We start from the raw sequence: 21,633 nt of genomic DNA on the forward strand, positions 1-21,633 counted from the left end.
AATAGACACTTGAGTGTTTCCCTGTTGAACCTCAGGTCTGCTTCTGTACACTGGGTCATGGGAAGGTAAAGGACGAGGGGGAAAGAGAGAGCTGGAGGTGTGACTCGCATATCAAGTGAGGCTTTTTTCCCCTGGTCCGAATCCAAATTCTCTACACTGACGTCTGTGTGTTTGCTGCTGTGTGAATGAATGCAGCTACAGTCAGTGCAGCCTGTTGATGTCGTTTTCTGGAGAGAATTTTAAATAAGTCACTTTACAAGAAACGTTTAAAGTCAGTTAGTGTTCCTGAACGCAGCCTGGCTTGGCTCCAGCATTGGATTCACTTCAACTCAGAGGTACAATGATATTAGTCACAGTAACTCGTCACAGTGACACAAGTGATATTCAGAACAATGCACACATGACACATTTACACTGTATATTAAGACACACAGATATTCAATTATGTTGCAGTGTTATGAGCACCAGGGCCGGAGCCAGGAGTTTACAAATACTGAGGTCAGGCAAGCCCCCACCCCGACGCCCACTCATAATTTTAAAGAACATTTTCTGTCAATGTAGTTATTTTGTGAACATAATATACTGTAGGTGTGCAATATCTCTACAGGAGCCATTTCATTTAATTTGTAATTTCCTCTCTGTAACAAAGTTGTGATTATTACTGGCAGAGCCGTCTTTCTCACACGAGGCTGTGTTAAGTTACCAAACAGTTCCTACTGCTGCTTTACATTTAGAGGGTGGCTTTTATTGTGAAGCAGCCACAGGAAATTCAGTGTATTGAGAGGTTCTTCTTCTTCTGCATTTCTGACAGAGTAGCTGTTTAAGGCGGGTTTGCTGCCCCCAGTGGTCGATACATGTCATTTCCAACAGAACTCTGCGACCTGTATTATTATTAAACCACAAGTGTCCACAAATCTCTGAAATCTTGAGGATTATAATAGGGCTGGGCGATATGGCTTATAAATAATACCTCTATTTTTAGGCTATGCCACGATATACATCTCGATATACACATTTTCTCTAAAATAACATACCGTAAATTCTCAAGTAGTGCAAACGTTTGATTCTCTTGTAGAATATGACGCATTGCTGTAGATTAAACTACCCGTATATATATATAATACTAACCGTATTTAATGTAGTTAAAATGAGCGCAACCTTAAACATCTACAGCAGTAAAATGAATCCAGAAACATCATATAATAGTAAAACACTGACAGGGAGCATTTTACTGCACAATGAGTACGGGCTTTTACTTGTAGTGGAGTATTTTCACAGTGGGGTTGGTGTTAGTACTTTTGCTTAAGTAATGGACCTGAATGCTTCTTCCACCTCTGGTTAGCAGTTAGCTCACCCACAGCCTGACTGCACCTGTGTTACCGGCCGAGCCTTCCCCCTTAAGGAAGGTGGCCCTGTGGGTGACCAGCGGTGGTGCTGTGAAAGTGAGCCTTCCCTTACGTTACTTCAGTCAGCCATAAAGTGTGTAGCTGAGCTCAGGCTGCAGTATAATAGTTACTGGCCGGCTGTGTGTTGTGTTTGCTGTCACAGAAACTAAATAAAGTCCCTGTTCATGTAACGGTGCTACAGCGTCTTCTTGAACTCTTCACAGCGGAGTTGCTCCAAACTAGCTACTAGCTAGCAGCTAGTTCGCAGTCTGGACTTTAGAGCGGAGCTGGAGCCGCGGGTAGAGTAATCAGAGCTATCGATCAGATGATTGATCGTGTTTTCTCTTTTTCCCCGCTACAGCAAAAAAAGTCACTCATAAAGTTATCTGTTAACTAGTCTGAACCAACCGCTGCGAAGAGCAGAAGAAGCTGTAGTAACATTAACGTTGCATAAACAGGGACTTTGTATTTCTTTTCTGTGCTAGCAAACACAACACAGAGCCTTTCACTAACTGTGATAACGTTACTGCCACCTGATCTACACACTTTGTGGCTGACTAAGGTAACGTGACTACCAGCGGCGACCAGCGGACACACTGAAAACTCGAATTCAATATATCGCCCAGCCCTAGATTGTAACTTTAATTAAGCCAACGGTTGTATTTGTTCCTTTTTCTTTTTTAGATTTGTATTCATTTAAAAACAGTTATGTCGCCCAATAACCAGGAACTAAATTCTAGCAGGGAAGTTGTTGAATTTAAAAATGTATTTATTTATGTATTTCTTAATTTTCTTTAGCCCGAGAACAGTCAAATTTTAAAAGCACAGAATCTAAAGAAATTATTGATTTGATGTGCAACATTAAATAAAATGTAAACTACAAGTCAGATCCACAAATTTCTGCCCCCCAAAAGTAGCGAAGACATGACCTCTATGTCCTCAATGGTAGCCACAGCCCTAATTAGCAGGAAAGCAACTAAACAGAGGTTAATAGAAATAAAACCAGTAGAAGTTTGTCTCCGAAAGGCTGACGAGAGGCAGTTATCAGCAAAACGTTTGCTCTTAAGATGAAAATGCCTTTAGCATTAAGTCTTTATGTTCAGGTTCACTTCCTGTGAAACACTCCTTTAATACCGTATAATAGCCAACACAGAAAGCACACTTGAGGAAACCTCAGAGTCTCATCTTGATACACTGATGTAGAGTACTGCTGAGGCTAAGCATCTGCCTTCAGCCTTTGTTCAAACCTTAAAGGAACACATAAACATATGCGTTTATCCATGAGGCCTGAGCAGGTTTGAATGATCCCTCTCATCTCAAAGAGCTCCTCTCAAAGCCAATTAAAACATCTCAGTACAGGTTATTGTTTCAGCAGACTGGCATCTCATTAAAATACGTTTTCAGCAGCGTCAAACTGGCAGCTAGCCTAAATAAATAAATGCCTGGGATTAAACCTCAGCCTGTCGTTGAAGACAGACTGGTGATGTAAGTGGAAAGGAAGAAAACAGCCGACTGAAAGCCTCCATTAATTTGGAAAACAAACAGCTCTTTTAATGAGTGCTGCCAGTGGGGGGGATTTTAAATCACTCTCCCTCCTGCTACTTTGCAAATACTGCAACTGTTGAGTGGGTTGTGCTTAAGTGTGATAAGAACAGTTTTTGGTTGTTTCTGGTTCATTTTTGGTTTAAATGGCCTTTGGAAACATTTAAACCCTTTAGCAAATAACTTTGCTAAATAACTTTTTTAACAGGCTGCTTTGCTATCAACACCTCTCACTATAAGATGAGTGGCTGTCTCTAAAGTCTGATATACTGTTCTGCACAGTGACCACCTCTAAAGTGGACATAGCTACCCTGCCTGTGGGCACGGGGGATGAAGCTCACTTCAAGTGTGCAGATTGGACATTTCTCAGAGGCAGACATTTTCTCAGTGGTCGGCTTACTCATTAATGATTGAAGCCAGTTATATGGTTACCTAATGTTTAAATGAAGCTCTGTGAAAATGACGAGAGGACCCGTAGCACTCTGATATTAAGTGATTTTTTTTTTTTTTGCTTTGATTGATAACAAGTAGTCTACTTAACTCTTCTGGTTCACACCTGCAACAGAAGCCACCAGCTATACACGCAAAGCTGGTGAGTTAGCCTGTTGACCTGCCAGCATCATTAAAGCTGCAGTCATGAATCAATGAACAAGAGTACAGCCTCACAACTAAATGCTAACTTGCTCACAATGACAATCTTAACATGGTGATGCTAAGAAGATATGTTCACCATCTTAGTTTATTGTGTTAGCATGCTAATAAGCAGTAAACACAGAGTCCAGCTGAGGCTGATGGGAATGTCATTATTTATGCAGGTATTTGGTCATAAACCAAAGTGATGGACACATTAAGTCATTACAATTCATCCTGAGGGGAATGTGAATGATGAACCAAAGTCAATGACAATCCATCCAATACTTGTTGAGACATTTCAGACTGGACTGACAGGCACAGTGGTGGACTAACAGGCACTGCCATCCATAGAGTCCTGTTGGGTAACAGTTTTTGCCATTTTTTGACCAAAGCAAAACTACACATTATCTGCTACATTCATTGTGGTTCTGAGCACTTCAGTGGGCATGTTAACCAATAGTAGTTCATGAGATTTGGGTGTTTGGAAAGGCACCCATCAGATCCAAACTCTCCATAGTTTTTTGATCAGCTCTGCCTCCAACTGCCACCTCAGTTGACTGGAAAGTGTCTAGACTAACTGAGTTTGTGAGATGTAGTCTGGCTTTGCAGGCTAATTTGCCAGTTGACTAAGTAGCACTCAAAAAGTTTTGGACTAAAATCTGAGTTTCCCAGTGTATTCTGGCTTTGTGAGGATAATTTGTGATTTAGCTAAGTTGCACTACAAAAGATCTATGTACTTCGGCTTAACTCACATTTGTCTCAAATCGTCTTTGAGCCATATTGGCCGATACATGACCAATACTGATCGTTTTTTATAGCAGCTGGTATAGCAGTATTAAAAAATCGATATATTGGAGAGGTCAAGATCCCCTAGTAAACAAATACGATGTGCGTTCTCTATCGGTATTGAACTAGAAAGCATTAATCCCGATCGCATTTTTTTAACTGAATATCGGCCGATAATCAATCTGGGCATCTCTAGTACATATCTTGCTGAGTAATTTTAGTTTTTAAACAGTTATTGAGTTGTAATTGTTGTATAACAGGAATGCATTAAAAGGCACTAAGCTTGTTTACTGGCTTTCTTGTGATTTCCATCACAGTGTAACCGTTATTTATTATGTTCAATATGCCAACAACAGGTAAAAGTGAGGTCAGCCCTTATGGAATGCGTTTACACAGTTAAAGATGAGCAACTGAAACAAAGCAAGGAGAAACAGAAAGGAACTATAAGAATCAGGAAGGTTTCTAATGGCAGGGGATGCAGCGTTAAAGGTGAAAGGGCCCTCAGAAGCCCACAGTCAGTGCCTGATGGAGCAGCCAAGGCCAGGCATCAATTACAGCTTTAATTATCATGTCGTCTGCAAAAAGCAAAAGCCCAAATTCAAATCAATTGCAATTAAGACCAGTTGTCGGTTTTCAGATCATGAACCAAATTAATTTGGGCCATTTTTTCCCTTCGTATAGAGGTGAAACGTGTGGTTCTGGAAATAGATAATTAGCTTTAGCGGTTTTAATCGGTGGAAGGTTTAATGAGAGTTACCAGAAACTAGAACGACAAAATGTCTGATTTAAGCCTTGTTTTTAAGGAAAACTCTTTAAGTATTGCATCACTTGTTACATTTGTTGAGCTCCCACCTTTAAAAAAATCTGTTTCAGATATTTTGACATGTAATCATGTTATTTGGTTTATAGTTGAAATGGAGCAAAAAATGAATAGATGACATTAGTTGCAAGGCTTCCTGGAGATAAGAAATGTATTTAAGTGCATTAAATACAAGCCCTGCATGTTTACTTTTTCATATTTACTGGAACATTTTTTTCCCGAACTTAGGCCACAGAAAAACAGGTATGAGGCAAGTTTTTGCTCAGTTGTAGATTTACAATTGACCAAAAATCAACCCTTGACAAAACAGAAGGACCTTGGCGATTTTTTTTTTTTTGGTCTTTATTTTAAATAGTTGTATAGGAGGTCTATTCTGACCTGTATCAATAGCTTCTGCTTCATCCCAGCCTCTCTCTCTGTCTGTCCAAATGTCCCTCCTCCCCTCCGATGAAGCAGTTGTAATGTCATTATATGTCAATGGACCAGAAACCCTTGCCAGTCTGTAATCCTTAGTAACCTGCACGAGATCATAGACAGTCAAGTGTAAATAAAAAGGATAGATGGAGAGAAGGAGAGGAGATAGATAACACGGGTGTCCACATTGACATATAATTTGCAATAAGACGTGACACAGTGGTAGTACCAGGGGTATGGACTGGGATGTTGGAGACAAATCTTATTGCTAAAGGGCGACACACCCAAAGTATACTGTCTGCTCACACTTTAGTTTATGGATCCACATCAAAGCTTTACTTCCATTTTGTCCCCTGTCACATGACACAAACCTGCCTCCTGATGACATACGCACAATGTGTTTCTGTTGAGGTAAAAAAAAAGCTGAAGGCTGTGTGTGTTGTGTTTGGCACAGGAGGTGGATGTTGTTGTCTGGAGGTAGAACTTATAAAAGCATGTCTGAGGTCAGTTTATGTTCAAGTGTAGCCTTCATGGGTGCTTGGGGAAGCAAATGTTGAGCCTGTGTCCCAGTTCCAGACTATATACTATTACTGTGCGGTAACACTATGTACTAACAGGGTTGGGGTCTGATAGCTGGATCTCTTAATCTCACAAACAACAATGTAGAAAATTTACAGAGTGTGAGTAGGGTTCTCATTTTTCATAACACCGACTATAGATGATATTGGCTAATTAACATTAATGCAACTTGATGACAGGATAAGGATTTTGGCTGTTGTCTGGATAATGTGATTTCTGCACAGAAAAAAGTTGTTTTTGCAGTCCAACAAGACCAATTGAATTTCTCTAGCTCAGTGGTTCACAACCTGAGGGTCAGGACACCCACAAGGGGTCGCAAAATGAATTGAAGGGCTTATTATTTCTTGGACTTTAGTTTTTGCTTTTTCCTTGTGCAGTAGTGTATAGTTTTACCTCTTCAAGTAAGATTTATTCAAATGAAACCATCTGAGAAGGGAAAATCACTCTTTGATTGTGCTGCTCACAACTCAGACAGTTTCAGTAGTCAAACTAACAGTGAAACTTTCCAAATGAGTTAAGCTAGTTCTGAATCAGGACCTGCAGTATTTGGATCAAGTAGCTTGTGAAAAAGTTATGAGGCTACAGTTATGTCAAATACATATTTAATCAACATTTCATATCTTCTGCTGCTCATTTTCAGGTTATCAACATCAATTAGCTGCCACAAGAAATAGTTTATAAAGCTGATTACAGATTTCATTAGAATCTTTTAGTTTTAGCGTTTTATAAATTGTCATTGCTTGAAGATGCTGAAAACTAAACCTAATAAGATGATCTTTTCCTGCATTCAGATACAATCAAATCCCATCCCTACATACGTAGGATAGAGGAAAATAAAGCAACTCTGCAGCTCTACGCAGATTTTTAGCCTGTTTTAGTTCGTAGATTTGGTTCTCTGGCTACACAGAGACTGTATGATTGACTCCCTAAGGCTCTCACCAACCTCCCCCCAAAATATAAATAAAGCCACCGTACACTACCTGCTCAGCAGCCATCAGCAGACAGACACAGTTAGAGAGCAGCTGGTGAACATAGTGGAGCATTTAGCAGCTAAAGAGCCGGATATTTGGTGGAGACCAAAACCAGAGCTAACAGAGAGAGAACTTTGGACTTACATTGAGCAGGAGCTGGAAACACCACTTCAAATGAATGATCATGTTGCTCTGTTTTAGCTGGAACAATAAGCCAATTGCATATTTGTTTTGGAGCCTTTCTGCCATGTAATAATGAAAAATGTTTTTAATGCAGCTTTATGGTCATCAGTGAAATTGCAGGGTATTTAAATAATTCCTTATTTGTCTTGTGCTCTACACACTCAAAACAGTGTTCAATTAGTATATAGTATGGTACTGGGACACAACATGACTCCAGATCAGTTTAAGTCGTTTTCTGAGCGGAAATAGCACTCACTGAATTATGTAAACTATATATGTTTTCTCTGTGGTCTAAGACAACTCTCCTTAATAATTCAGTGTCAAACAACATAACATGCACTTTTTGTGATGACACAAATTCAGTTTCAATACTGTCATTGTTGTCAGTGCTCATTAATATTGATTAGAATGCATTAATGTTTAATTAATTGCTTCCCTCTGTGAAGGTGTAACTGTTAGCTCAGCTGTTACAGTGGCTTGTATTTCATTAAAAAGAGCGATCTGGTAATTGACTGCTGTATGGTTTTTATTCATTAGGCACTTAGTAAGGCTTGAGTATCTATTAGTCCAAATCATTTGCTGTTGTTGCTAACTGATACTGTTAATGTTAAAACCCAGGATGAGCTGCACTTAAAGTTTCTCTTGGATATGATAAATTACTTTCTTGTCTCTTGATGTCTCATAAGGATTTCACAATGAAATGGAAAATGTCCAAAAGTGTGTCTGTTATCATTCTCTGCCTGAGCGATCTCTCTCTCCTGTTAATTATAATCTCTTTTCAGAACCCTTGGGTGCAGGAAACTACCAAAGCCTCACTGTAGAAAATGAGTTTATAACAATAATTCAATACCAAGCACTTGAATGGTTACGGATCCGGCACTGTGGGAATTAATCATTAAAGTCTGCGGGTGTACTCTGCTGTTTTAGCAGGGGGTTTGCTGGGAAACAGGCAGGACATGCCAACAGCCAAATCCTGGGCTAATTCGATGTTTTCAATTCAATGTTTGCCTAAGGCCTCAAGTGTATACATCAAGGCAAAGAACGACTCCCGAGTGGATCGAGAAGCTGCTGTTTTATGAGCGTATTAGTAAAGGTAATGGTCGAGTGGAGTGTGCTGTGTGCTTCATGTGGTTTAGAGAATATGCCAAACAAAAACAGATGAGTTCTGGTATCTGTAAGTTTAGGACGAGGTGGGTGGGGAGCGATGGACGGATAAAAGAAAAAATGGAGGGGGGTAATAATAAGAGACCAAATTTGATTTCAATCAGTGGCCTGGGCTAATGTTGCACAGAGCACATCTACCTACTCTGTCCTATCTCACCACCCTCGGTCCCCCAGCTCTCCAACTCTAACTCTAGTTTCCTAAACCTCTCTCCTCTACAGCTGGGTGTACTGGAGCTCCACTAAGTCGGGGCTCGCGTCTGCGGCTGGATCCTTAAAGTAGAGTGTGGCAGTGTCTTCCCCCCGCTGGCCCGTCCGCCGGGCCCTGTGCTCGGTCACCTCTTTGGGCTGCTCCTGGCGGCAGCGGTTGCTGTTCCACCAAGCCTCCAGCCCGGCCACCAGGCAGGCCAGCAGCAGGCCGGCGGCCAGGATGCAGAAGACGCCGGCGAAGCTGTGCAGCTTGAGGGAGCGGCCGTCCGGGTGGGCGCTAGCGTGGCTGTTGAGGTCGCAGCGGCCGGTGCGAGGCCACCACTTCTGCTTCATGATGTCCAGGTCGCCTTTCTCCTGCAGCTCCAAGATCCTGAAGAAGGAGAAGAGATGAACAGGTGAGTCAATGAGACCATTAACTCATCTTTCTGACTTCAGGGGAAAATGTGAAATAGCTTTTCTCTTTAATTCCCACGATCCTCAGAGATTTCAATCTAGGTGACTTCCTTCTCCCTGTTCATTTTCATATCTGCTGTCACTTGAACGCTATATAACCCTGATTCTTTTTCTTACAAGCTTAAATAGTATTGTTTATATTGTGGTTCATCAGCTGTTGACTTTATGAGGACAGCATATATATATATCTTATTATACAGATAATTCTACATAGAGGACAGTACAGTGTGTTAAATAGAAAAAAGTGTTTCAGACATTCCTTTCATCTTCCAGCTGTCTGTGCAAAGCATGATAATAGTTAGCTCTTGACTTAGTAACCATCAATTGTACACAATTTCCTACAGTGCATCCGTCCTGGTTTCAGACCTTTAATCGCCGCTCTCATCTCTGCTTTAAATACAGTAGGTCTAGTGTTGTGCTCAGTGACAGCTGTTAACCGGTTGGAGAAACAGTTGACCAATCAGAGCTTTGTAGGCGGGATTAAGAATAGGGACGCCATCTTCCTACATAGCTAGCTAACTGGATACATGAAAAAGAGCAACAGAAAAATGAACACAGCTGTACAGGTTGTTGTGAGTCTTAAATCAACACATTTCTTTGAATGACATGACGAAGGAGTTAACTGATATCACAGCTTCCGTGTCACAGGACAGATGTGACTCTCGCTACTGATTGGTTGGGGCAAAATAACCCCCCTCCCAATAGGGAGGGATATATCTTGAAAGATTTTGGATACCGGTCATATTTGCTCTCTTTGTCCTAGTGGTGTCAGGTGGTACTTTTGGTTTAATTTGTCCAGGTTTCTGCCTTCACCCCACAAGTTTGTGACGCTCAAGGCATTGAGAAACTCTATTACAAATATTCAACAACGTCATCTGTTTCCACAGACACTGAACTGGTTTATCAGAATAATCCAGAGAAGATGTGGTGAACTGTTTTTTCTGTGATAACGCTTTCTTTTATGGGTCCATAATTTCCTGGAAAGAATTGTAAATACGCTTTCGTTATTCATTTATTGTATGCTTACCTACAGACACATTTGACAGTTTTTCATGTTCAGCTGCATTGACTAAGGGCTTACTAGGTTACTTCAAGGGCACATTTTCACTATCGTTACTATCAAATTAAATAGTTTCCAGGAATCTTACTGGGAAATGATTCGGAAATTACAGCCCTGTAAAATAAAGCCTTACCACTGTTTACGGTGTGTTCTGGGGGACACTGGGCAAATAAAACCAAAACTATCTGCATGGCAGAGGTAACAATTACCACAAGGTCCATTTGTGTAAGAACAGGGTTATGTGATGTACAAATTGTATTTTGTCTTAACCAGTGAGAGATGTACCCGTCGCATCAACGCAGCAGCTGCTGCGGTTGTTAGGAGCAGTTAACTTAACGTTTGTCATGTCAATGGAAGAAATATGTTGATTTAAGAGTTATCTCTGTAAGTCGACTCACAACAACCTGTAAACATCTCATCCGCGCCGGTCGCCATCTTTGTGGCTATTTTTCAGGAAGATGACGTCCTCATTCTTAATCCCCCCTACGAAGCTCCGATTGTCTCCATGAGCACAACACCAGACCTGTGAAACAATGGTAGATGTTGGAAGCGATCCAGAGGTCTGGAACCAAGCTACAAACAAGTGGCAGCAGATATGAAAATGATCAGGGAGCAGGAAAAGGTTTGTTGAGACGTGGGAAGACTCCTTCTGTTGATCGTGTGGTGAAACAGGCAGCAGCTCGCTTCATTTCCCCTGCGTACCCTGACCTGAAACTTCTTGATGCTTCCTATACATGGACATACACTAAGTTTCATCCGGCATGCCTGCTGTTCTCGTTGTGTTGAGTTATGGAGTTAATTAAGCAAACTTTGCAACGACCACTGAAGTACAATCTGCTTTTAGCTGCAGTAAAATCGGAACCCAATTTGCTATATTTAATCTGCTCAACTCAGCGTGAACATGTTGAAGGTCAGTGCACTGCAGTTTCCATCTACCACCCCCCAACACCCCGAGGACAAAATAGTTTTACAGCTCAAATGAGCAGCAGAAGCAACAAAGTCTGTAAAGATTATTAATGGCAGGATTATCAAATGGAAAGATAGAGGTAATAATACAGCAGTTATGGGACTAGGTATTAAAATGATGGTTGGAAACGTGGAGATAATGGTTTTCGCGCTGAACAATAGCCCTGCCCTCAATTTAACACTCGGGCACAGTATTCCTGGTCGTCCCTGAGCGCTGTGCTGCGAGGACGTCTGCTGGGCCAGTGCAGAAACTCCATTAATAACTAGCGGTTTTGTCTCCATTCACTGCCACAAATTAATCCCTAAATAAACACAGAACTGCTTAATTAAAGAGGAAGTGTGAGGTGCAGAGGGAGGAGAAGGAAAAGGGGGGAGGCCATGATTGAGAAACGGTCCCACCGGCAAACAATGAACCCGACCATCGCTGCAATCTGCCACCAAAGAGGAAACACAAGGGGAGCTGCGTCAGGTTGCACGAGCAGAGAAAAAGTCAAAGAAGCCTGTACAGCCAGAGAATCAAACCAGTCGAGTTTCTTTTTCTGAAGTCTGAATGGCACAAAAATCACATGGCAGCCAACCTTTTCAGATCAGACTTAAACCAGAACTAAGAGAGTAGGAGGTTTGAAACGAGGAGCAAAGAGCAACAAACATGGATTTCTACGTCAACATGTAGATATTTTCATGCTCTTAGTGTGTGCCATGACAACCAACATTGTATTGAAATGAATGATTGCACTAAATACAAATGAACCTATTTCACATTTGAGTGTACATGTAGATTAGCATATACAACACAGAGTGCATGCTGTGTATACACAGTAGAAAAAAGTTAAATGTGCCCACAGATTAGTTTCCCACTATGTAGATTTGACTTACAGTATGTAAGTATCAGAACAGACACTGGAGTACAACTTCTACGCTCACACTGAACATTAACACTGAACTCATGACCAGTTTTGCAGTTTTACTATGAACGGAAAGTAAAGAGAAAAAGATATGAAGCTGTAGATGAGTGGGAAGACAACATTTAATTTCTATCTCAGTCTCAGTCAGCCACACAATGTATGAAAACCTCTCCAGTAATATCAAAACAAGCTCACTGCAGCCACGTTGGGAAATCAGATCACAGAACTGCAGACAGAAATCCATCTGATCCAACAGCCACATCGTTGAGTGTTCAAGTCAGTTTTAGTTACAGTGTATAGCCCGATCTCACGGATTCACCATCTGTACAGCATGCCAAATCCTCTGTCCTTAGACCCTCGAGGTGATTAATCAAGTGTTGTGACCTCAAACTGAACATCAAAACACAAGTTATCTCGCGGAAATTCAGCCCAATTCTAAAATTAGTCGGGGCCGACCGGTACGGGGTTAAAATCCGTCTTAATCCACACAGTGTCTGCAGGGCTTTATAGAAAACGCGAAACTTTTAGCTTTAATTTGAGGGTGTTCACATCCACACCGAGGGTCAAAAGTCCACTGTTCAGCTCACATGCATGTTAACAACCGTGAACACCTGGTGTCAGTTTCATTTCAGATTCAGTGCCAGGACAGTTCTGTCCCTACACTCGGAGGAGGACAGTCTCAAAGCTTTAAAGAGCAGGTCTGAACATGGCCCGAGAGGACGAGGAGGATCACACAGAGCTAGGAAGGGAAGGATGAAGATGGAAGTTGATGGGACAGTCAGATAAATGCAGCTGGAGGAGGTGTAAATGACATTTTTAGAGTGAGGTTGCTCTCAGGCCTCCCTCCCACGCAGCCACGGGGCGCACGAACGCATCCCAGAGAGCCCATTTCCCCTCAGCGCCGCTGCTCTGACAATAATATCAGCAGCACAGCGGTGCAGCCGCTAATGCTTTGTGTTAACATCTCTATTAATGCTGTTGGGCTCAAAACTCACAATCACTATCTGTGTTTTTCTTCCTCACAGGAATTACACAGAAAGTTACACGGCGGTTTAAGTGTCGAGTTGGTGATCGTGTGCGGCAGACATCAAAGGTTTTCTCGGGGCCCCAGCTGTGAGCCGCTGTATAATAGCTGCCTCACAACTTCATACAGTTAGGTCAGAGGCTTTCAGAGCGGCTCCTCAGGACTGTGAGCCCCACTGCTTTTCATTCCACACACCACATCACAGAGACATTTCTACCCGGGGGCCAGGTGCACAGACTGCTGCTGAACCATGCAACACACAGGAGAGCTGTCACTGAAGCTCAGTTTGGCCCAAATGAAATGTTAATCTGAAGGTGGATTAAGTCATTTCCTGTGAGCTGCAGCCACTGAGACTGAGGAGACGTCAGCTTACAGAATATCTGAGCATTAAGTTCCAACAGTTTGCTGCCATTTGGATTCCCCAACTTGTAAAGTCTAAGTGCAGCTTTAAAGGAGTAGTTCGACATTTTGGCAAGAGAGCATATTTCCCAAAATGTGGTTGATAGATTCAACCTCAAAGAAGAGCAAGATAAGATCTACTGTGACAACAACTGTGCTGGCATGAAAGTAAAAGGTCAGTTCACCGAAATTACAAAAATAGCATTTTCTGTCTTCCCTGTACTGGTATCTCTCCGAGCAGTTAGTTCTCCACCCAAATCCAATGGCGGTTGGAGGGGGGGGGGGGGGGGGGGTGAAGCACTTTGTACTTTTTGGTAAGTGCTTTATAAATAAAGTTTATTATTATTCCCGAAGCTTTCGATTGTATCACACAATCTTCATCAACAGATGGAGGCTGCCCAGTTGTCTCGAGGAAGATCGTGTGAGACAATCGAAAGCTCCAGAACAGCAGCTAAATGGACCTGGTGGTCAGATTTTTAGCCAGTTTGGCTCTGTGCCTTATGGAAGGACTCCAAATGAGTTCTGGTGTTTTTGAGGCGATACATCTATCATGATGGACATCTATCGTGGACATCGGGAGCAGAGACATACAGAGACGTCAGTAGACCACTGCCTCTTGCTAAACCCAAATATTATTTCACTGTGGATTATCCACAGTGTTGGTGTATTAATCAGCTCAATCACCCAAAACTGTAACACGAAGAATCGTGTTTATTAGACTTTTGTCTCAATATTCTAACAATCTTCAGACTCAGTGTTTAGCATGCTAAGTTTGTCAACTCATGTTTCTTTTTACACCAACTTCCCGTCTGCTTTCTGGGAGCCGATCGATACGAGACGGATGAGAAAGTTGTCTGATTTTCGGGGGCTTATGTGACTCCTCACACCGTTAATTCATGATGTAATAATGTGGAGATTTACTGAATGATCTACACGATTTTGAAACTCGCACTGGGATTAATTTGTGTTTGGGAGGAGACGAGGTTTCACTCAGTGATTTCATCCTCAACTCAGACTGAAGGAGATCATTGAATTCCCTAAAAATTTCCAGCCTTTGCTGAGAGATCTGCCTCACAAAATCAAATAAGTAATTAGCACACATCCCTGTGTTTACACATCACACCGTGAATAATCCCATTGGCTTCACAACAACGCTAATTATTATGAGCTAGTTTCATGTGCGCTTATCTTCCTGCAGGAGGTGTCTCTCAGCTCATACTAAACAACTTTCAAACACCTGCACTGCTCGTCAGGTTTGAAACAAATCAGCGTGACTTTTCTTCCTACAGTCAAAGCGTCCCTCGTCAACATACATTTAAAACCGCTCTGTTGTAATTGCCTCAAACAGTCTCTCCTGACTCTTCCCTCACATCAGAGGATTTACAGGCTGATAATCAAGACTTACTGTCAACAAAGAGGATCAAACTCCCGACAAAAGCCTCCAAGCTTCATCATTAACTCCACGTCAGGCTTTGTTTCACTGCACAATGAAACCAGCTGACAGAGAAGAAAAGCTTTCATCCAAAATCCTGATCTGTCAGAGCAAAACGGTGACACTTTGTCTGCATTGGAACTTTTTCTTCTGACTGTCCATTACAGCTAAAACGCCACAACTGTGACCTTCACGTCACTCTCCAGCCTTCATGTTTATGACTGACTGAGCAGGAAAATTACTAGCAAAGCTAACAGATGTGTGTGTGTGTGTGTGTGTGTGTAATAAAAAAATACGCTGAGGAGGAAGATGTCTGTTTTCATGCTCTCTATGCCAGTATGAAGATCATTTTCTTTAAGTATCTGTTGAGTGAATCGCTGCTAATCCTCATTCTAATTATGGACTTTGAGACATTGTTATCTTGCCATGTTTTTACGTCCTCAGTTATAAAAATATCTCAGTTTCAATGAAGCTTCCTTAACTTACGTGTTATAAAACTGAACTGATCAAGTGGCAAATTAGCTCCATTCGACTTTTACTGTCCTATAAATAAAGCAGGTGCGGTTGAACTACTTAATTATAGAATTTTTTCAGGCTTTTGTAATAACAGTGAATTGTGTAAAATGTTAAATGCATCACTCGGCCACTTTAAATGAGTAATCTTTTAGTTCAGTAGATGAAGACTTGTTTTTGAGTGACTGTGACTTGGCTGCTGGAGCTAATCTACCTGACTGTAGTGACACAGCCGAAACTGCACCAGAGTTTATATGTGGATGTTTCCGCTACATTTGGTTGCAGGTGCACACTGCATTTAAGAGTTATGGCAGTTTACGCAAACATTATGCTACACCTACAAGGTTTTACTAACCAAAATTTGAAAACAACATTTTTTCTCAAAACCTTTTGCAGCTGATCCACATATTCCATGTATAAAGTCTGCACCATCACGCCAAACCTGAAAATTAGTGTGAGTGGAAATCGCCGTGGCCTACAAGCTGCTCTAATCAATATTATTATAATAACAATTGATTAAATGACTACTTATAATGTAGAAGGAGTCGCTCGTAGTCACGAACTCGACGGGCCCCAGTGCACGCTAGTTACACACGGCGTACATATATATTTTACAGTCGAATGAGTCACTTAGGCTGTTGTACTGGGAAAGCAGAGCTATCAGAACCATGGACAGCGCTCTGACGCTCGAAGTGCTGAAACGTGAGAGCAGAGGAGCTGTCTGTTTCACTGTGGTGCTGAAATGAACTCTGACTTTAACAGAAGGCATTTTTGGTGCATTAACCTCACAAGTGCACTCCTATTTGATGTAAAGGCAAGAGATGATAGTAAAATGAAGCCTATAGCGCACGGCGAGACAGAAGAAAGCTGCAATATTTAACAAAAAAACAACACTATGTCCCGAAAGCTGGCCAGCTACACACAGTCTGCATAAACACCATCAAATGAGGATTTTACTGCACAACAAACAGCCTTATTTCTGCCGTATATCCTACATGTAAAAAGCGACTCTGCATTAACGACATCTGTGAATATAGCCTGCCGGTAGACTGTGTGTAGGGCCTAGACACCAGAATGTCACTTGTAATCACCTCCTCTTATTATTCATAACGAGACTAACAATGTATCACCCAGGGCCAGCGGTAAGTGCCTTTATAATTCTCAGTATGACTTTTCTAAACTGTGTTTGATTACCGCTGTGGGCCTGGACACGCCGCCGTAACATTATACTCCCCATAGTCTACCTATACAATTTACGAGCACCAAGCAAAAATAATGAATTATCTTGTGTAAAAATAACAATTATAAGAATTATTATTATAGATTAAAAAAAGTGTAGCTAATACTCTGATACTGATGATGCTTTGGCCCACATCTGAAAAACAAATACACAATGAAATGATAGCAACCTGTTAAATAGGGGCACGGCAGCCCGTCAGATACCCCAAATCCCCTTGAACTCACCTACTAGTCAGTTACTTGTAGCCAACTTGTGGCCTAGTAAGCCCACCATAATGTATGAATAACTTGTCTTGAAATTCATATCTACCAAAATGCGATTATTTAGGACTAACGTGATACCTAGCTTGTTATTCTAACGTTCTTTCTCTTGTCTTTTCTTACTGCCACGTTTCCGCTGGTCAGTCTTGACAGGTTTTGTGCCTAAACTAGCTACCGTATATCATCATCGTCTCGTCACATGATCAAATAGAGACTTGACAACATCAACATACATATCACCCAGCAATCATCATTGCACATCTGTATATGACAAAAATACCAAAGAAAATAAAAAATTATTCATTAAATTGAATAGTTTTTAAAGTTTATTTACACTTTTTATAGTTTATGTAGAATCAGCATATCATTTTGTTATAGATTGCTACTATTTTACCAAAATAAATGAAAACCATGACGGAAATGGGTTTGCCTTTTCAAGGGCATTTATAGCAAATGGCAACGAGCTTGAGTTAAAGGTGAGTTCTTTGAACACAGGTGTAATTCCAAGGTAGCAAGCTAAATCACTAGCAGGGGCCTATTCTCTACCCCACATGTTGTTGTAGGGCCCGCTCTCTCGACAGGCCCCCGTCAACCACTCTGCCTATATTTACGCCCCTGCCCTCAGCTCTACGGAGAGATTTTGCCACCTAGTTTTGGTTCAGTCTCAGTGTTTTCATCAAACAAGCGTTGATGAAGCAGCTGAACACGAGTTGCTCAGCAGCAAACAGTCAGTCAGTCAGAGAGCAGCTGCTGAACGTAGCGGAGCATCTAGCTGCTGAAGCGCCAGATGTTTCCCTCAGCAGCTGCTGGAGACCAAACACAGAGCTGACAGAGAGAAGACCCGGACTGACGTCCATCAGGAGACACACACTCTGATGTTTGCCAACATGTTCGCTATAACAACCTTTGTTAACCTCTGTTAACCTTTTAACTGCCTCCCAAAAAATCAGTTAACGCACATTTAAGATTTATCTTAAACCAAGAAAAGCTAACTTTGCTTCTGCACCAAATCTTTTAGGAGTTATGAGCCAAAACACGAAGTGCCCACTTAGTACTGATATTGGATCCAGACCTAAACCCAAAACTGATCATTGTTCCCTGCCAGGCCGAGTAACTTTCTACCAATAATCCCTGAAATCTGTAAATACGTTTTAATACGTTAAATTCTGCAAACAAAAACGGGGCCAAAAGGGAAGCTTCTTGGCGGAGGTAATGACAGCTCCTCTACATCTCTAATGTAAAATATGTTGAATGTTGTATTCATCATGTCTCCATTTACAAGTTATTTTTCCATCTTTCATGAAGCCACTCATTATTCTCGTGCGGCCCTGGCAGGCAGAAAGCCAGTGGCCTGCTGTGCACACACTTACTTCTGTGAGAAGAGGTCTCTGTAGGGGCTGCCGTGCTGCATGGCGATGCCGTAGCCTTTGCTGCTCATGCTGTTTCCTGACACAGTGATGGTGCAGTCGTCATCCGTCAGGGCCGCGTACTCCAGCACCGCCATGTCCCACAGAAAGGCGTAGGGACTCTTCTTCGCCTGCAGACACAGAGAGAGGGGAAACAAGACACAGAAAAATATGATCTCAATTATATGATGGCATCAGTCACAGTTTGTTCACGAGTTGGTGTTTGTTTATCACTCTTCAGACTCACTAACCCTAAAAACACCTCTCCAGATTTTGTTCTAGTTTCTATGGAAACACTGGACTTGTTTGAAAGCGGCCAGTCATCTAATTTTAGTCTCCTGTTGATCAGAGCAGCTCTGCTGACAGGAAACAAACTTGTTCACTTGTAGCTGGAAAGTTAACACGTATGTACAACTGAAACTATTAGTCGATTAATCCATCTCAACAGAAAATGTATCTATCAATTAATGCTCAAAAACATTTTTCAAGAAAAGAGTCTTAACTCCACAGATGGACTGATGGTTGGACTAAATTACTAATCGATTCAACTTTAATCGATTCTAAAAAGACATGATTCACATGGCCATCGACAGGCTGCTAGTACTGTAAAGCACTGCTATGGAAATTCACTAGATTTCAAAGTAAAGGGTTTTTTGTTGATGAAGTTGATCCACATGCTCGCGAAGTGGACGGCCCACCAGCTGGGAACCAGGGGGTTAAATAATCGTCAGATTATTCGATAATGAAAATAACGGTTACACATACACATACTGAATATTCCATGGAGCAAGTGTTTAAACGTACGGTCTGTTGCGTGTCAGTTGTTCACCACTGATGTTTAGCATGTAACATGATCAACAACTTCCCATCCTGCTGTTATTATACAAGCCAGTGTCACTTTTCAACCTAACTGTGGGGTTCGTGAGTTTGTATTTCTTGATATGCAGAGGAGGTGCGTCCTCCTCTCGGCTGGGTGAGGAGGTGCGTGACAGTAACACACACACACACACACACAGGAGCAGCAGCGGGTGGAGAGTAAGTGGATGAGGGTGTTTCCACTGTGTCAGCAGAGCTGCTGCAGGAGCATCTGCTTTCACTTCCACCTGTTCGCTGTCGCCGCTAATTGTTGGTGTGCGTGTGAATGCAAAGTGTTTGTACGCCGCTCTCTGCTCTCCCTCCTCCTTCCTCATATAGTAACAGGGAGACTTCAGGCTTTGGGTCCTTTCATGCTGTTACAACCTAATTACCACGTCACGTCTCTTTGATGCTCTGATTGCATGTAGCTGCTGCAGGCTCTTTGTGATTACCTCTCACCATCTAAGGAGAGTGTGTGTTTTTGTCAGAAAAGCTGTGCAGTGTTTGCAGAACCGTGCGAAGATGCTAAGCTACGTGGCGACACGCTGAGAGCAGAGCAGCGTTCAGCAGGAAAAAGGTTCCTCTGAATCAAAGGAGGACAAACCGTCACTACGGCTCTGTGCAGAGAGAAACAGAAGTCCTCTGCTAAAACCAGACCGCCGCTCTTGTATATTGAGTTTGCATGAAAGTAAACAATAATATGGTTGTGCCGTGACATTAGGAGTCACTTATTGATGCATTATTTTTTTAGAGGAAAATTCTGTGGTGAATTTCAGTCTTTCCAAAAAAAAATCTTTATGTAGCATCTTTCTTCCTAAAGAAATCCTTGCCCCTACAATAGAGATGTATAAGTGATGCTATGAAAACTTAGAAAAACGAGATCTTGTTCTAGTAAGAAAGTCACTTGAAGTGGCAAAATAATCTTCCAGAGTGCAGTAAGATATTGAAATACTCTATTTTCATAGTTTTGTCCATCAGTTCTATCAGTTACAATCACAAAGTTCATATCTGAGATCTGGGAACACGGTGACGTCACTAAAAAGAAGTTTTCGACGGGTCAGAAACACGAGCAGTCAGACATGAGACAGGAAGCAAACCACCAGATTACCCGCATTAACCAAAGCGCTCTACGTGGAGGTCAGACCGAACGTCGCTCAGGAAAACTGTGACGTACGGTAGGCCAAAGCTGAAGCAGGAAGTATGTTTCCAGCACACAGTTTGGATCCTGTTTGTACTGTTGGCCTTTGATTTCTCTCCCAGTCACCGTGTTCACAGACCTCAGCTGTTACCTTTGTGAGAACAACGTTAATATTAATGATAGAAATGATGGAAAAACTGAAAACCTCGTGATTTCCACCCACCCTGTGCTTTATGTAGTGAGGTGGACTTACAGGAGGCCGGAGTTCTCATCCTGTTACAGACCTGCGACTAACGTTACCATCACCACGAGCTTTCTCGGCCTCTAACCGTCCCATAGTTACCGTGTGCAGATATTATAGAAAGCGAGAATTTTCTAAACATCGGCACTGAATGTAATCTGGGGACATTCTGGTCTGGCTGCTCTTGCGGTGTGCGCCCAGTTCTATCGCTGGTGTCAGTACTGATCAGGACAGAGGACAGTGGCATTATAAGGGCGTGGTCAGGTGGCGATGGAGGAGCTGCTTTCTGAGGGCTTCTTTGCACCACAACTTCCTCTGCGTACTGTTCTTAATGATAAAGATGAAAGTCCTGCAGCCTCCTGGGATGCGAGTGTGTCTCCGTCTGCCAGCATGTGGGAGGGCTGGGGGCAGCCGAGCGCCTCTGGATTGGAAAAGCACTCGACAATAGCAATAAAACTGATTAAAATGTGTGTGCGTGTAACCGTTTGGGGTTACTGTGGGGAGAAAACGTCAAAGAAAATGGCGGGGGATGTTTATCATGCAAATGGCTGAATAATGGATGCGCTCAGAGCCGATTTGTCTCCAACGCTAATTTGTCATCTGCTTTTTGGGAGATCTACGAGCATAAAATGTACAGCAGCGAAACTGTTTTACACACACACACACACACACACACACTGCGACACTACCTCACTAATTGGTGTATTGTGGAACTGCTGTTGCAATTAAGTAATGAGTAAACAGAGGAGTGTCTTTGTATGTTTGCCTGCTGTGAATAAAACAGGAGGAGTGTGTGTGTGTGTGTGTGTCTACAATTACTGATAATACACCTCTATGGGTATGAGTCATACTTACACACTAAACCTGACGGTACCTATTTAATCAAACCTGAACATATGAATATTACATGTCTCCTTCACACATACTTTCACATAAGTCTCGCAGGTAAGATTATCCGTCAGAATATGAAGTGGTGTGTGTGTGTGTGTGTGTGTGTGTGTGTGTGTGTGTGTGTGTGTGTGTGTGATAGACACTACAGCTATTAACTAAGGTAATG

At 42.0% G+C, this 21,633-nt stretch overlaps 1 protein-coding gene and 1 long non-coding RNA gene across 6 annotated transcripts in view; one reads left to right on the top strand and one right to left on the bottom strand.

Moving 5' to 3' along the window:
* The window catches only part of LOC122868137, a 143,590-nt gene extending 134,774 nt beyond the window's left edge, over positions 1 to 8,816 (top strand). The window contains exon 3 of the long non-coding RNA XR_006376045.1: positions 8,697 to 8,816. This is a non-coding gene — a long non-coding RNA (uncharacterized LOC122868137). The remainder of the gene's footprint in view (positions 1 to 8,696) is intronic.
* Positions 1 to 21,633, bottom strand: part of grid1b (glutamate receptor, ionotropic, delta 1b) — a 527,867-nt gene that overhangs the window by 5,605 nt on the left and 500,629 nt on the right. For 4 of the 5 annotated variants that reach the window (XM_044179810.1, XM_044179812.1, XM_044179814.1 and 1 more), the window contains 3 exons: positions 18,307 to 18,473; positions 8,814 to 9,054; positions 5,545 to 5,683 (listed from right to left, as the gene is read on the bottom strand). In XM_044179810.1, the coding sequence (XP_044035745.1) occupies positions 5,545 to 5,683; positions 8,814 to 9,054; positions 18,307 to 18,473 (547 nt within the window). The remainder of the gene's footprint in view (positions 1 to 5,544; positions 5,684 to 8,813; positions 9,055 to 18,306; positions 18,474 to 21,633) is intronic. The other variant, XM_044179811.1, reaches the window with a different exon arrangement.

The sequence above is a fragment of the Siniperca chuatsi genome, linkage group LG20 (genome assembly GCF_020085105.1).
Source record: "Siniperca chuatsi isolate FFG_IHB_CAS linkage group LG20, ASM2008510v1, whole genome shotgun sequence".
Taxonomy (NCBI): domain Eukaryota; kingdom Metazoa; phylum Chordata; class Actinopteri; order Centrarchiformes; family Sinipercidae; genus Siniperca; species Siniperca chuatsi.